Source organism: Crocuta crocuta, unplaced genomic scaffold (assembly GCF_008692635.1).
Source record: "Crocuta crocuta isolate KB4526 unplaced genomic scaffold, BGI_CrCroc_1.0 scaffold218, whole genome shotgun sequence".
NCBI lineage: Eukaryota > Metazoa > Chordata > Mammalia > Carnivora > Hyaenidae > Crocuta > Crocuta crocuta.
Window position 1 is genome coordinate 10,003,037 of NW_027533170.1, and position 16,355 is coordinate 10,019,391.

Here is a 16,355-nt window from a genome sequence, read left to right on the forward strand (position 1 = left end):
GGAATGAAATGGAATGATTAATCAAAATATTAATTTAGGACCAGACAGATTCACAAGTGAATTCTAGCAAACATTTAAAGAAGAGTAAATAACCTGTTCTTCTCAAACTATTCCACCCCCCAAAAAAACTAGAAGAGTAAAGAAAACTTCCAAATTCATTCTATAAAACTAGTATTACCCTGATACCAAAACCAGACAAAGACACTAAAAATAAACAAACAAACAAAAAAGAGAACTCTTGGCCAATCTTTGATGAAATAGATGTAAAAGTTCTCACAAAGTGTTAGCAAACAGAGTCCAACAATACATTACAAAAATCATTCACCGCAATCAAGAGGAATTTATTCCCATAAAAAACTGTAGATCAAAGTATGCAAATAATTCAAAATAAAACAATCAATGTGATATACCACATTAATAAAATAAAGGGTAAGAACCATATTATCCTTTCAATATATGCAGAAAAAAACATTGACAAAGTACAATGTCCATTCATATTAAAAATCCTTTACAAAGCAGATTTAGAGGGAAAAAACCTCAACGTAGTAAAGCCCATATATGAAAAACCCACAGCAAACATCATACTCAATGGTGAAAAACTGAGAGTATTTCTCCTAAGGTCAGGAATAAGATGAGATTATCCACTCTGGCCACTTTTATTCAACAGAGTACTACAAGTTCTAGCCACAGCAATCTGCCAAGAAAAAGGAATAAAAGGCATTCAAATCGGTAAGGAAATATAAAACTATCACTATTTGCAGATGAGAAGATACTATGCAGAGAAAACTCTGAAGACTCCACCAAAAAACTACTAGAAGTGATCAATGAATTCAGTAAAGTCGCAGGATACAAAATCAATGTATAGAAATCCACTGAATTTCTATAAGCTAATAATAAAGTAACAAAAAGAGAACTTAGAAAAACAATATCAGTTACAGTTGACCCCAAAATTCTAAAATACCTAGGAATAAGCTTAACAAGATAAGTGGAAGACGTGCACGCTGAAAACTATAAAACACTGATGAAAGAACCTGAAATTGACACAACAAATGGATGGATATTTCACATTCACACATTGGAAGAACAAATACTGATTAAGTGTGTTTACAGATCATAGCGCTATAGACATATAATGCAATCCCTATCAAAATACCAACACCATTTTCCACAGAACTGGAACAAGAAATCCTAAAATTTGTATGTAACCACAAAGGTCCCCAAATAGTGAAAGTAATCTCAGGAAAGAAAAAACAAGCTGGAGGTATCACAATTCCAGATTTCAAGTTGTACTACAATGTGGTAGTAAATAAAACAGTATAGTACTGGAACAAAAATAAACACAACATCAATGGAACAAAATTGAAAGCCTAGAAATAAACCCACACATTAATGTACCAAAAAGAAAAGGCAAAAATATGTAAAGAATAATAGTGTTTTCAACAAATGGTTTTAGGAAAACTGGACAGCTTCGTGCAAAAGAATGAAAATGGACCACCTTTTACACCATACACAAAAATAAATTCAAAACTGATTAAAGACCTAAATGTGAGAATTGAAAACATAAACTCCTAGAAAATATATGTAGTAATCTCTTGGGTGTCTCCCTTAGTGACATATTTATGAATTTGTCTTTCCAGGCAGGGCAAACAAGAGGAAAAATAAATTATTATGACTACAACAAAATAAAAATCTTTAGCAAAGGGAAGGAAAGTACAAAGAAACAAAAGGCAACCTAGTGAATAGGATAAGACATTTGCAAATAATATATTTGATAAGGGGTTAATATAGAAATGTATAAAAGATTTATATAACTCAACACCCAAAAAAAATCCAATTTAAAAATGATCAGGGGACCTGATTAGACATTATTCCCTTCCAAAAACAAAACCAAAGAAACAAACAAAATCCCAAAAAACTTACAAAGGATGACAGATATGAAAAGACGATCAACACCACTAATCATCATGGAATTACAAATCAAAACCACAGTGAGATAGGTCACACCAGTCAGAATGACTAGTATTAAAAATATAAGGAGCACTTGGGTGTCTCAGTTGGTTAAGCGTCCAACTTCAACTCAAGTCATGATCTCATGGTTTGTGAGATCAAGCCCCATATTCGGTTGTCTGCTGTCAGCACAAAACCTTCTTTGTATACTGTGTCCCCCCGCTTTGCCTCTCCCCTAATCATGTTCTCTCTCTCAAAAATAAACTTTTTTTAAAAAAAGAGAAAAAATAAAAAGTGTTGGTAAGGATGTGGAAAAAAAGGGAACTACCACACACTGTTGTGGGAACGTAAATTGTGCAACCACTGTGGAAGATTGTATGGAGTTACCTCAAAAGATTAAAAATAGGAATAGCATATAATCTAGTAATTCCATTACTGTGCGTCTACCCAAAGAAAACAAAAACACTAATTCAAAAAGATATGTGCACCTATATGTTTATCACAGCATTATCTATAATAGTCAAGATATGGAAGCAATGCAAGTGTGCAATGATAGATGAATAGATACACAAGATATAACAGGCACACACAATGGAATATTATTCAGCCATAAAATATGACAACATGGATGACTTAGAAGGTATTATACTAAGTGAAATAAGTCAGAAAGAGAGAAGTACAATGTAATTTTACTTTTATGTGGAATCTGAAAAAGCAAACAAAAAAACAGACTATGAAATACATAGAACAGACTGGTAGTTGCCAGAGGGGAGGTGAGTTAGGGGAAATATAAAATAAATAAAGGAAATTAAGAAGCAACAAAATTCCAGTTATGAGATACATAAGTCAGAGAGATGAATAGTACAGCAGAAGGAATATAGTCAATAATATTGTAACAATGTTGTACGATGGCTGCACTTATTTTGGTGAGCTTTGAGTAATGTATAGAATTGTTGATTCAATATGTTTGTACCTAAAACTAATATAATGTTTTATATTAATTATTCTTTAATCAAAAACTTTTCTGGTGGGAAGAATGGATAAACTCCAGATTGGAGGAGAGAGTTGCTATTTGCAGGGCATCACAACAGTTTACTGAACTGATGGTAGGTCCATTTCTTTTTCTTCTTATTTTTGAAATGACAGATTTATAGAACTGTAGCTCACAAAGGTCTTATTTCTTCAGCTACCTGTCAGGAAAACAGATGTTTGTTTGAAAAAGTGTTAATAAAAATATTTTTAACAGGAGGGGCTTTGAGTGTGCTCATCTAGAACAGTTAGAAAATAGCAAATGAAGAATTCAGGGTAGAGGACATTGTGTAGGAAATGCTGCCATTTTTGTAAAAATGAGAAAATAGATGTGCATATTTTCTCATATGTTCGTTAAACGGACCTGTAAGGATGACACGGCCTGCCTAGTACAGAAACTTCATGAATGGTTATTGTGTGTAGAGGGACATATTATTGTATACACCTTACATCCATTGAATTATAATAGTGGATTTCTATTCAAAAGATAAATGGAAAAAAAATTAAAGCCAGAATATGGCTACCAAGGGTTACTCCCTATTCAGTTTTGACTCCAAATGGGTATATTATCTTTTAATTCCTGCCCTAATCACCAGAGTTAGCAGACTCCTCAGGTTTCAGGGCTCAGTTCTTCAGAGGACTGCCCTCACTTCAGACACTAGCTGCACTTGCGGGGCTTTCCCTAGGTCACTTGGACCTGTAACCAACTGCCTACAATTTTGAGTGTTCCTATAACCCCGTCATTCTTGATAATTAATTACAATTATTCTCAGAGGTCGGGAAAGTTTTATAGGTAAAAGTAAAGTTTTATTTAAAAGTATACACATTGAGTGAGATATGGGAGGGAGTACACAACTTTCATTCCTCTCCCCATGGAATCAGGACACATCACCTTTACATAACACCATTGCAGTCATCAACAAAGAAGCCCAATGAGCCTTGGTGTCCAAAGTTTTGATGGGGGTTCCATTACACAGACATGATTGATCATATCAATAGCCACTTGATTGAATTCAATCTTACCCGTTTCTCCTCTCCAGAGGTCAAGCTGGTCCAAGTCCCTACCTTCTATTCACAGGATTGGTCTCTCTGGTGACCAGCCACTGACCTGAAGCTATCTAGAAACCAGCTAGGAGTCACTTCATTAGTATAATAAAGTCAATTTCTATCACTCAGAGAATTTCCATGGCTTTTGAAGCTCTGTGCTAGGAACTAGATATACTCTATATTAGACTTCATTCCCCATAGATTTTGGGCTGCCCAAAGTTAACAGAGGGGTCATAAGTGTCATTTTCCCATGACTCAGCCATATGTTCTCTGATTCTGAATTCAGATAATACCTTTCCTGGAGTCTGGGGCTTGGTTAGGGTCCTCTCAGGGGTCACTGAGAATCCTTCTTCCTGGGGTCTTGTGCCCTCATCTCACTCATGATGCCAAAAAAACAAACCAAAATGAGTGCCTATGGTGGCTTTCAGTTTCATTTCTTGGCAATGGCTGTGTTTCTCAGAAAACGAGCCCTCAACACTTTGATTTCACTTTTTTTTTCTTGGAAATGCAGGGCTCTGCAATGTGATGACTACTTCTTTACTATTGGCCAGATTCATGTAAGGGTGAAGCAGAGACCAGAGATTATTTCTGTCCTGCCAGCTCCTCACACACAATTTAAACACTGGATGACAGTCAGCTCTTTAATCTCTGCAGTGACCACACCAGCACACAGGACCTGTTCCAGTGCAAGGCCAGTCTGTGTACAGGAGTGAGTGATCCTGCTGTGGGCAGCTGGGGGCATTTCAACCAGACACAGCATTTCCTGCACTGCCAGTGGACATATTCATAGCTCAACCCTGACACCAAGTCTCTTTTCTTTCAGGAGCTGGTAAGTGAGAAATCACTTTGGATTGAGTGCTGGTCTAAAAATAGAATTATAGATTTGTAGGGCTAAGTGTGGGAGGGCCTAGATGCCCAGTTTTGGGTGCTGTGGACTTGAAAGGCTGAAGGGCAGGATGGCTGGTGGATGGCTGTGAGCCATTTAGAGAATTGAACTATTTGGGTAGTTTTCAGAAGACGTTTGCAGAACAAATTTTATTCCTGTGAACCACAGAAGGATCACGTGAATGCCAAGGGTGTCAGTGGATAGGGGCTTTCCCCCAAGAAGTCTGCCCTCGGATATTCTCCCATCTCATGTCTAAAAACCCTTTCACTTGGGAGACAATACATATTATCATTTTAAGAACAAAATTCAACTGAATATATTTGAAAAAACTACATTAAATAATTCATGAATTAGGCATCTTATCTAGCAAATAGAAAGGCGCTCCATTGTGCTGTGGGAATGTTTTTTAAAGGAAGAGAAGGGAAACAGAAAAATTATTAACAAAGAATCCATTGTTTTTGTCAAGATCACTCTCCTCAGGGGAAGAGAGAAGGTCTATTAACAAATTTCCAGGGTGCCTGGGTGACTCAGTTGCTTAAGTGTCCGATTCTTAATTTTGGCTTAGCTCATGATCTCTTACAATTTTGTGAATTTGAGCCCCACGTCTGCTTGGGATTCCCCCTCTCTCTCTCTCTCTCTCTCTCTCTGCCCCTCCTCTGCTCATGCTCTGTGTGTGTGTGTGTGTGTGTGTATCTCAAAATTAAGAAATACACTTTATTTTTTTAATAGTTTATTGTCATGTTGGTTTCCATACAATACCCAGTGCTTATCCCTACAAGTGCCCTCCTCCATGCCCATCACTCCCCTTTCCCTCTCCCCCATACCCATCAATCTTCAGTTTGTTCTCAACATTCAAGAGTCTCTCGTGGTTTGCCTCCCTCCTTCTCCCCCTGTTTCCCCCCTTCTCCTCCACGATCCTTCCTTAAGTTCCCCCTAATCCTCCTATACGTGCAAACATATGTATTTGTCCTCTGCGTGACTTATTTTGCTCAGCATAACACCCTCAAGATCCATCCATTTTGCTACACATGGCCAGATTTCACTCGTTCTCATTGCCATGTAGTATTCCATTGTATAGATAAACAACAGCTTCTTGATCCATTCATCCGTTAATGGACACTTAGGCTCTCTCCGTGTTTTGGCTATTGTTGAGGGTGCTGCTATGAACATTGGGGTCCATATGCCCCTAGGCATCAGCACTCCCGTATCCCTTGAGTAAATTCCGAGCAGTGCTATTGCTGGGTCATAGGAGAGTTCTATTGTTAATTTTTTGAGGAACCTCCACACTGTTTTCCAGAGGGGCTGTACCAGTTTACATTCCCACCAACAGTGTAGGAGGGTGCCTATTTCTCCACATCCTCGCCAGCATCTAGAGTCCTCTGGTTTGCTCATTTTAGCCGCTCTGACGGGCGTGAGGTGGTATCTCAGAGTGGTTTTGATTTTTATTTCCCTGATGAGGAGGGATGCTGAGCATCATTTCAGGTGTCTGTTGGCCATCTGGATGTCCTTTTTGGAGAAGTATCTGCTCATATCTTCTGCCCATTTCTTCACTGGATTGTTTGTTTTTTGGGTGTGGAGTTTGATAAGTTCCTTATAGATTTTGGATACTAGCCCTTTATCTGATATGTCATTTGCCACTATCTTTTCCCATTCTGTCGGTTGCCTATTAGTTTTATGGATTGTCAAGAAATAAACTTTTAAAAATTATTTTAAAAGTTTCCTAGGGCTAACTACGAAATTTCTATGTTACTTTAAAGGAGACATTCCTGGGGGAACGAAGCTGTAGTTAGGTTAGGTATTAAATCTTGGTTTGCTAAGTCAAGGCCTTAACTTAATATGGCTTCCTATGCCCTGTGGTCTTATGGCCCTGTGGCCCTTCTTTTTCACAATTACCCTCTTTTAATCAGACTCTCAGCTTTACTCAGAGATGTGATCAAAATGGGAGGCATTGGTGCCACTTTCAGCTACTGTTCAGTGCTTCTTGCAGCTTTTGATGATCCTTTGCATGGTATTCACATGTCATGATGTTTTCACTTAATCTTTGAGATACTCACAGGTGAGGACTTCAGGTTCACATTTTTTTTTAATGTCACATCCTCTTCATTCTTTTTTCTGATGGTTCAGTCCCAGGGAGGTTATTTACTTGATGGTTAGCATCTGTGAACAGGCATTAAAACTTTTGAGGGAATACATGTACTTGTCACATTATAATTTTCATAAGCAGAATAATTTTTAATGGTTAGAGTGCACTTTGGTTATCAAGACCTAAAAAAATTAAAATAAAATAAGTCAAAGATCTCACTAAAGGAGTCATATTTTTAAGCAAAGTGGCTTGCTCAGTGATCCTATATAGTTGTTTTCAACTTCCCCAGAAATGTTAATCTAGATGCACCGGATGGTGTTGGTCATGGTATAGACAGCTCCTGCTCAGCTAAAAGATAATCAGGGGATATCTTACTGTCAATAGAATTTTTGTCCTGAGAGTCTAAGTACCTTTTTTGGGCAGGTATATTGTTAGGAATGGATTCTGTAATATCTTTAGGAGCTAAGGATAGGTTACTGATCAAACTGTCATGTGCATTTACTCTTAACCAGGAAATCCTAGCCCTGCCAAAGGAAGCATAGAGATTTACATAGCTCTATGTAAATCCAAGGGAGTTGACTAATCAGATGTTTTATTTTGCTTGAGAAAAGTTTAAGTCATAATCAGATTATCTCTTAGCTTATTTTTACATTGTGGAGGTTACCCCCTTTTTAGCAATGAGTTGGGACATACAGCTGAGGGTATTATATTTCCAAGAGTAAAGGAAAGGGAAAAAATGAGACAGACTTTCACATTTAGTTAAAGTATGAAGACTTGATCTGTTGTCTTGGGTCAAAGCAGCCTACTTCGATGTCAGCTACTTCTCTTCCTCATTAATTTGGTTGATGTATAGGATTAATGTAGCATCTATAGAGAACCAGGTGTCAACTAAAGCTTTCTTTAGCTGTGAGATGTGTACCCAAGACTCAACACCTTCTCATTCTGTAACAATGGTTGGGAATACTTGGTAAGATCCCTTTCAATCAGGTTCAAAAGGTGCATTCTTCTGATAATTCCAGAATAACCAGTCTGGAATAACCATAGGCTCTTCGCTATGACCAACAGGATCTTTTGAATTATGATCTGGGAAGACTCTTTTAACCTGTTGATTTTAGGCTTGAGTGTAAAATCAGACTTTGCTGTAGTTATTCATACTAACATGAAACAACAAGGGATGAGCAGAAAGCTGTATATCAATAGATATTGGCCCACCAGTGACTATGTTGTGTGAGGTGAGTTTCCATTAGCCAAAGATGGTAGTGCAAACAGTCAGAAAGTCCAAAGGCTATACTGTAGGGCAGGGGAGTCCAGTATTTTTGGTTAATTTAAAATTTTTTAGTTTGAGGATCCCATTAGCTCTCTCAGCCTTGCCTGACGATTGAGGTGATAGGGACAGTGATAATTCCACAAAATTTGAAAGGTTGAAAACTAGTTTGAAAACTAGTATAATTTGTCCAATGAAATGGCTACCTCATTTACTGAAGATTGTGGACACTATATTCCAAATAGAAAACACATTTTCTAACAGTTTCTTTGCCAATGTGAGGGCATCAGCCTTGTAGCAGGGGGAAGTTTCAACCATAATTGAAAAGCATACATACAATAACAAGAACGTATTGATAGTTTATAGTAGGTAGCACTTGAGTAAAGACCAGTTGCATTCGTTCAAAGTCCAAAGGGAATGGGTCTAGGCATCTGGGGGCAGAAGTAATTTTTTCAGGATAATGCACCAGACAAGTCAGACATTGGTGATAAATTGTTTTCAAATTTTATAGAAGGGACGCCTGAGTGGCTCAGTCGGTTAAGCGTCCAACTTCGGCTCAGGTCATCATCTCACAGTTGGTGGGTTTGAGCCCCACGTCAGGCTCTGTGCTGACTGCCTGCTCAGAGCCTGAAGACTCTTTCGGATTCTGTGTCTCCTTCTCTCTCTGACCCTAGCCTGCTCACGCTGTCTCTCTCTCAGAAATAAATAAAAACATTTAAAACTTTTTAAAAAATATTTTAAAAATATTTTTAAAAAAATATATAAAAAATATATGCCTAGTCATAATGTGAGTTATCTTAAACACTATGATAGGTGAAGGAATAAAAAACAAAAACAAAAATTGACCTTACCAGGGAGTCAGGAAGAGTCAAGCAGCTATCCTGTGTTTCCAAAGCCTCTCTTTATATAATAAAAGGCAACTTTGTGTGGTTGAAATTTGCAGAGCACACAGAATTTTGCTGTTCATATCTGCTTGCCTTCTAGCTCTATCATTTAGTTTCCTTTCCCTTTATTCAGTACCTGTCTCGTCAACGATTTCCTCACCCTCCTGTGTATTTTCCCCCACATGTTCTGAGAATGCACAGGCATGAGACTATATTTGATAGGACTGAAGTCTCACCTTGTGTCTCCTCCTTGATACCCAGATTGTATATGCTTCTTCCACGCTCAGCCTTGCTCATTCTGCTTTGTGTGCTGCCTGCTCCCCAAAGGAGGTCCAGGACTCCAGAATTAGCTCAGTTTCATTGACATCAGGAAAGATGACAGAGGGAAGTCTTTATTAACACCATCTTTTACATCAATGACATTCTATACAGCAGTCATTCCTCCAGATGGATTATCTCCCTCACCTGATTTCTGTTCCCTTTCATATGCAGGTATGACACAGTTGATGGACTGGGTCTCAGGACAGTTGCAGTGACTCATAGCAAGTCCCAATGAATAGTCCAACATTTTTTTATAACATGGAAATCCATGGCACCTAATGCTTCTACTACAGGAAAAATAAAAAGAGTCATTTAAACAAATTGTTTCATGAGCCAGCATACTTTCTAGATGAAAGAAACTACATTCACAATCATTAAAATTTTCTATTTCCTAATGAAGATATAAATCTTCTTTTCAGAGAAGGAAAGGGACCATTAATTCTTATTTAGCTGCCTCATATGAAAACCAAGATCTATTATTACATGGTGATGTTGGAAGTTATAAGTGGGTTTCACACCACAGGTAAGAAGGGGTGTGGTGGTGAATGCTAGTGTTATCTTATTAAATTTGCTACCATTAAGAAGTATTATCTTTATAGCATCACAAATCAAAAAAGATGAAGCAAGATAAGGAATAATGTAGTGAGGTAAACTTGGATGGAAGAATCAGGCTTTGAAATTAGTCTGGAAGAATGAGGCACATCTTTAAGAACGGTTTTCCAAGATAAGAAAAGAAAAGGCAAACTTTACATCCAGGTCAGAAGTCCATGTGGTGCCTGGACATAAAGAGATGAACCCCTTGATAAAATGTTGTGATAAAATGTTCTCCTTGCCCATAACAGCACACCCGAAGCCACCCCTTGTACTAACTCTTTCTTTCCTTCTCTCCTCCTTCTAGTGCCCTCTACTGCTCCAGCCATGAGTCAGCCCTATTCTTCTACATCCTTTAATAAAAAGGATGGTGACTTGGCCTCGAGCTTTGACAAGTTTTTTAAAGAATTCAAGCTGGAAAGCAAAATCCTCTCTCAGGAAACCATCAAGTTGATTCAATCACACCTGAAGGAGGGGGACCTTCAAAGAGCTGTTTCTGCTATTAATGATGCATTGAGAGACATTGACAATGCCCCACTGAGCATTGCTGTGACTGGGGAGGCTGGGACAGGGAAGTCCACTTTCATCAATGCCTTGCGGGGATTGGGGCATGAGGACGAATTGGCTGCTTCCACCGGGGAACTGGAGACAACCTTAGAGAGAACCCCATACAGCCACCCAAAGTTTCCCAATGTGACATTATGGGACCTGCCAGGCATGGGCACCACTACCTTTCAACCACGGAAGTATCTGGAGGAAATGAAATTTGGTGAGTATGACTTCTTTATTATCATCTCTGCTACACGCTTCAAACTCTATGATGCACAACTGGCTACAGCAATTAGAAAAATGAAGAAAAATTTCTACTTTGTTCGAACTAAAGTGGACAGTGACTTACATAGTCTAAAACTGAGTAAACCCACCACATTCAATGAGCATGAAATCCTGCAAAGGATCCGCAACGACTGTGTGACACAGCTGCAGAGGGCCAATGTGAATGATGCTCAGGTCTTCTTAATTTCCAGTTTTGAGCTATCTAGCTATGATTTCCAAAACCTGGAGACCACCCTTCTGAGGGAGCTCCCAGCCCACAAGCGCCACATCTTCATGAAATGTCTGCCGAATGTTACCGAGGCCGCCATTGACCGGAAGAGGGATTCCCTGAAACAGAAGGTCTGGCTGGAGGCTCTGAAGGCTGGAACATCTGCCACCATCCCTCTCATGGGATTAATCAGTAACAATGATGTGGAGAAGCTGGAGGAGACTTTAACCCTTTACAGGTCTTACTTTGGGCTGGATGACACATCCCTGGAAACCATGGCCAAGGACTTGAATGTGTCAGTGGAGAAACTCAAGGCAAACCTTATATCTCCCCATTTGTTATCAGTTGAGAAGGATGAATCCTTAGGGAAAAAGCTGTTAAGATATGTGGAAAAATTCTGCTCTATTAGTGGAGGCCTCATTGCCACTGGTGTTTACTTCAGGAAGATTTTCTATTTGCAAAATTATTTCCTGGAGACTGTGGTGAGTGATGCAAAACGTCTTCTTAAAAAAGAAGAGATTTTTAGGGATTCTGAGGGCTCTGAGCAAGCCTACCTACTTTAGCATGTCAGGGATGATAATGGGATAAGTGAAGCAGCAAGATTCCTGAATTATTTTCAATGTTGTGACTTCCTTGAAGCAATCCTGACTCACTGCCCTCAAGGAGTATCACAGACATTTCCATAATTCACTCTTGAATCAACCACCAACTTAATGACTATTGACAGTGTGAGCAATCAGCTCTCAAGAATCCTTCTTTCATATTACCTTTCTTGGGAAAATGGACAGAAATCTGGATTTTTTGCTTAGTGGACAGAATAATTCTATACATGATTGTTACTTCATACCCAGCACTGGTCTTTCTACTGAATATAATCTTGAAAACTGGCCATGCACATAATAATTCTTCAAAAATTATTATTTTTAAGATAAATGCATACATAGTCCGTTTTTGGTGTTCCTGACATCCTGTTATGAATGCATAAGTTCTGATCATTGATAGATCATCAATTCATTTGACTGATATCCTCCTTATCTTTTTGTAGGGTTATCATTTTATGTAAAAGCATAAAATATAGTAAGTTGCACATGTGTCACAGGAAATGACAGAGAAACATTAACTAAGGAAAAACTTTATCTAGGGTACTTTGTGAGAGGGACAAATGCATAAGATGCAAACAGGGTCCAGGGGTTGCATATTGCAGGTCTAGATACTCCTTGGTTGCTGGCAATATATTTTGTGTCTGAACTCGAGGGGTTAGGTAATAAGAGACAAGTGAATTGTGATGAATCTAAGTGGAAACTTTAAAAAATGCAAAAGGTACTTAAACATATCCAATTTTTCATGTAATATGGGAAATGCAAATTAGAAATGGCATCTATACTAAGATATCATTTATCCTCTATTAGATTTGAGGAAATTGCAAAGTTTCATTCTGTGGGTGAAACTGTGGAGAAGCAGTTACTTTCATACAATGTTGGTGTGTACACAAAATGTTAGAGACTATAATGTGGCAAATATGTCCATCTCTAGGAAAATCACACACACACACACACACACACACACACACACACTTACACTTAACACCAGTGATCCTACTTTGAAGAATCTGGGCCATAAAAATTGAGAGTAGATTGGTGGTTGGCGCTGGTTAGAAAGTAGGGGAAATTAGTTATGCTGGTGAAAGAGTACATCTTTCAGTTATAAGGTGAATGTATAGCATGGTGACTATAACTTATAATACCATGTAATAACACTATACTATAGTAATACTTGAAAAGAGAGTAGATCCTATGTGTTCTCACCACACACACACACACACACACAAGTGAGGTGGTTGTATTAACTTGATTGTGGTAATCAATTCACCATATTTACATGTATATCAAATCACGGCATTGTACACTTTAAATATACATGATTTTATTTGTCAGTTTTACCAAATAAAGTTGGGGGGGCAAAAAAATCTGGAATTTTTTTAAAAAGATATATGCTTAAAGATATCAATTATAGCACTATTTGAAATGGTAAAACACAAAATTCAAATGTCCTTCAATAGAAAATATTACAGCCACAAAATAGATGACTTGACAGATATACGAAGGAATGAATAATATTTCATTTATTGCTATGATCTCATCTCCAGGATATATTGTTTATTGTTTAACACAAAAAGATGGAGAAATATACGTATAGTATTGTTTAGTATACTGCCAATGATGTGAGAAAGTACAAAACATAAATTGATATTTTCACATTCTCTTCAAATAAACATGAGACAACTTCAGTAGTAAAATTCAGTTATCTATAGGGAAAGTGATGGTACTGGGTGGAAAGACAGTGTTAAGGAGCTAGATTTTACTTATGCAATGTATTTTACATCAGAACATGCATATAGTCTATAAAGATATATGCTGTGTGATTAAATAAAAAGGCCCAACATTTATAGAAATACAAAACATATCAAAACAAATCAATCTAAGCTTATAGTTGGAATTTAAAAAACAGAAGTTATTTCAAGATTTTATTTATTTAAATTCCCATATAATTAGCATGCAATGTTATTTTACTTTCCGATGTACAATATAACACCTTAACCATTACTTGATGTTATCATTGTAAGTGTACTCTTTGATCTCATCACCTATTCCACCCATCCCCCCAACAACCTCCCCTCTGGTAACCATGAATGTGTTCACTATAGGTAAGAGGTTTTTTGGTTTACCTCTTTTTTTCTCCTATGATCAATTGTTTTGTTTCTTAAACTCCACATATGAGTGAAATCCTATGGTATTTTTCTTTCTCTCACTGACCTATGTCACTAAGCATAATACTGTCTCTATTCATGTCTCTGCAAATGGTGAAATGTCTTAAAATTAAAATTAAAATTTAAAATTAAATTCAAGTCAGTTAATATACAGTGTAGTGTGGTATCAGGAGTGATACCAGTGATTCATCTCTTACATATGACACCCAGCGTTCATCCCAACAACTGCTCTCCTTAAAGCCCATCACCCATTTAACCCATCCCATCACCCACCTTTCTTCCAACAATATTCAGTTTGTTCTCTGTATTTACCAGTCTCTTATGATTTGCCTCTCTCCCTTTTTATCTTATTTTTCCATCCCTTCCTCTATGTTCATCTGTTGCATTTCTTAAATTCCATACATGAGGGAAATCATATATTTGTCTTTCTCTGACTTATCTTACTTATCCAATACCCTCTAGTTTCACCCACATTGTTGCAAATGGCAAGATTTCACTTTTTTCATCACCAGTACTATGCCATTGTGTGTATATATATATATATACACACACACACAATATACAATATATATCTTTATCCTTGCCTCAGTCAATGAGCATTTAGGCTCTTTCCATAATTTGGTTATTGTTGATAGTGCTGCTATAAACATTGGGGTGCATGTGCCTTGGTGGTTCAGAATTTTTGTATCCTTTGGATAAATACTTAGTGGTGCAATTGCTGGGTTGCAGGGCAGTTCTATTTTTAACTTTTGGAGGAACCTCCATACTGTTTTCCAGAGTGGCTACACTAACTTGCATTCCCACCAATAGTGGAAAAATGTTTCTCTTCCTCCGCATCATCACCAACATCTGTTGTTTCCTGAATTGTTAAGGTGTAAAGTGGTATCTCATTGTGGTTTTGATTTGTATTTCCTGATAATGAGTGATGTTGAGCATCTTTTCATGTGTCTGTTAGCCATCTGGATGTCTTCTTTGGAAAAGTGTCTCTGAGTCTTCTGCCCATTTCTTCACTGGATTGTTTGTTTTTTGGGGGTGTTGAGTTTGAAAAATTCTTTAGAGATTTTGGATACTAACCCTTTAGATCATTTGCAAATATCTTCTCCCATTCCATCAGTTGCCTTTTAGTTTCCTTGATTGTTTCCTTCACTGTTCAGAAGCTTTTAACCTTGATGAGGTCCCAATAGCTCATTTTTGTTTTTTTCCCTTGACTCCAGATACATGTCAAATAAGAGGTTTCTGTGGCCAAGGTCAAAGAGGTTGATACCTGTAGGATTTTGATGATTTCCTGTCTCACATTTAGGTCTTTCATCCATTTTGAATTTAATTTTGTATGTAGGGTAAGAAAGTGGTCCAGTTTCATTCTTCTGCACGTTGCTGTCCAGTTTTTCCAGCACTATTTGCTGAAGACATGGTCTTTTTTCCATTGGATATTCTTTCCTGCTTTGTTGAAGATTAATTGGGTATGTCTTTGTGGGTCCATTTCTGGGTACTCTATTTATTCCATTCATTTAGGAGTCTGTTTTTGTGCCAGTATCATATTGTCTTGATGATTACAGCTTTACAATATAGCAAGTCTCGAATTATGATGCCTCCAGTTTTGCTTTTCTTTTTCAAATTACTTTGGCTATTTGGGATCTTTTCTGCTTCCTATAAATTTTAGAATTGTTTATTTTAGCTCTACGAAGAATGCTGGTGTTATTTTGATAGAGATTACATTGAACGTGTAGATTCCTTAGGGGAGTATCGACATTTTAGCAATAATTCTTCCATGAGCATGGAAAGTTTCTCCAATGCAATGTAACTTCTTCAATTTCTTTTTTTTTTAATTTTTTAATGTTTTTATTTAGTTCTGAGAGAGAGAGAGACAGCGTGAACAAGAGAGGGTCAGAGAGAGAGGGAGACACAGAATCCGTAACAGGCTCCAGGCTCTGAGCTGGCTGTCAGCACAGAGTCCGACACGGGGTTCAAACCCACTAACCGTGAGATCATGACCTGAGCCAAAGTCAGGTGTTTAACCGACTGAGCCACCAAGGTGCCCAGTAACTTCTTCAATTTCTTTCATAAGATTTCTATAGTTTTCAGCATACATATTTTTTTACCTCTTTGGTTAGGTTTATTCCTATGTGTCTTATGGTTTTTGCTGCACTTGTGAATGGGAACAATTCCTTGATTACTCTGTGTGCTTCATTATTTGTGTATAAAAACACAACCGATTTCTGTACATTTATTTTATACCCTGCGACTTTGCTGAATTCATGTATCATTTTTAGCAGTTTTATGGTGGAGACTTTTGGGTTTTCCAGAGCTTTATGTCATCTGTGAAGAATGAATGTTTGACTTCTTCCTGGTGACTTGTATGCATTTGACTTCTTTTTGTTGTCCAATTGCTGAGGCTAGGACTCCAGTACTATGTTGAAGAACAGTAGCAAATGTGGATATCCTTGTTGTGTTCCTGACCTTAGGGGGAAAGTTCTGTATTTCCCCATTGAGGATA

The 16,355-nt window shown here is 37.6% G+C and overlaps 1 protein-coding gene across 1 annotated transcript in view; it reads left to right on the forward strand.

Moving 5' to 3' along the window:
- The first annotated feature begins 4,745 nt into the window (after positions 1-4,745).
- Positions 4,746-16,355, forward strand: part of LOC144216893 (uncharacterized) — a 33,457-nt gene continuing 21,847 nt past the window's right edge. Inside the window, 2 exon segments of the mRNA XM_077746335.1 lie at positions 4,746-4,852; positions 10,360-11,777. Of these exon segments, the coding sequence (XP_077602461.1) occupies positions 10,380-11,777 (1,398 nt within the window). The 5' untranslated portion in view covers positions 4,746-4,852; positions 10,360-10,379.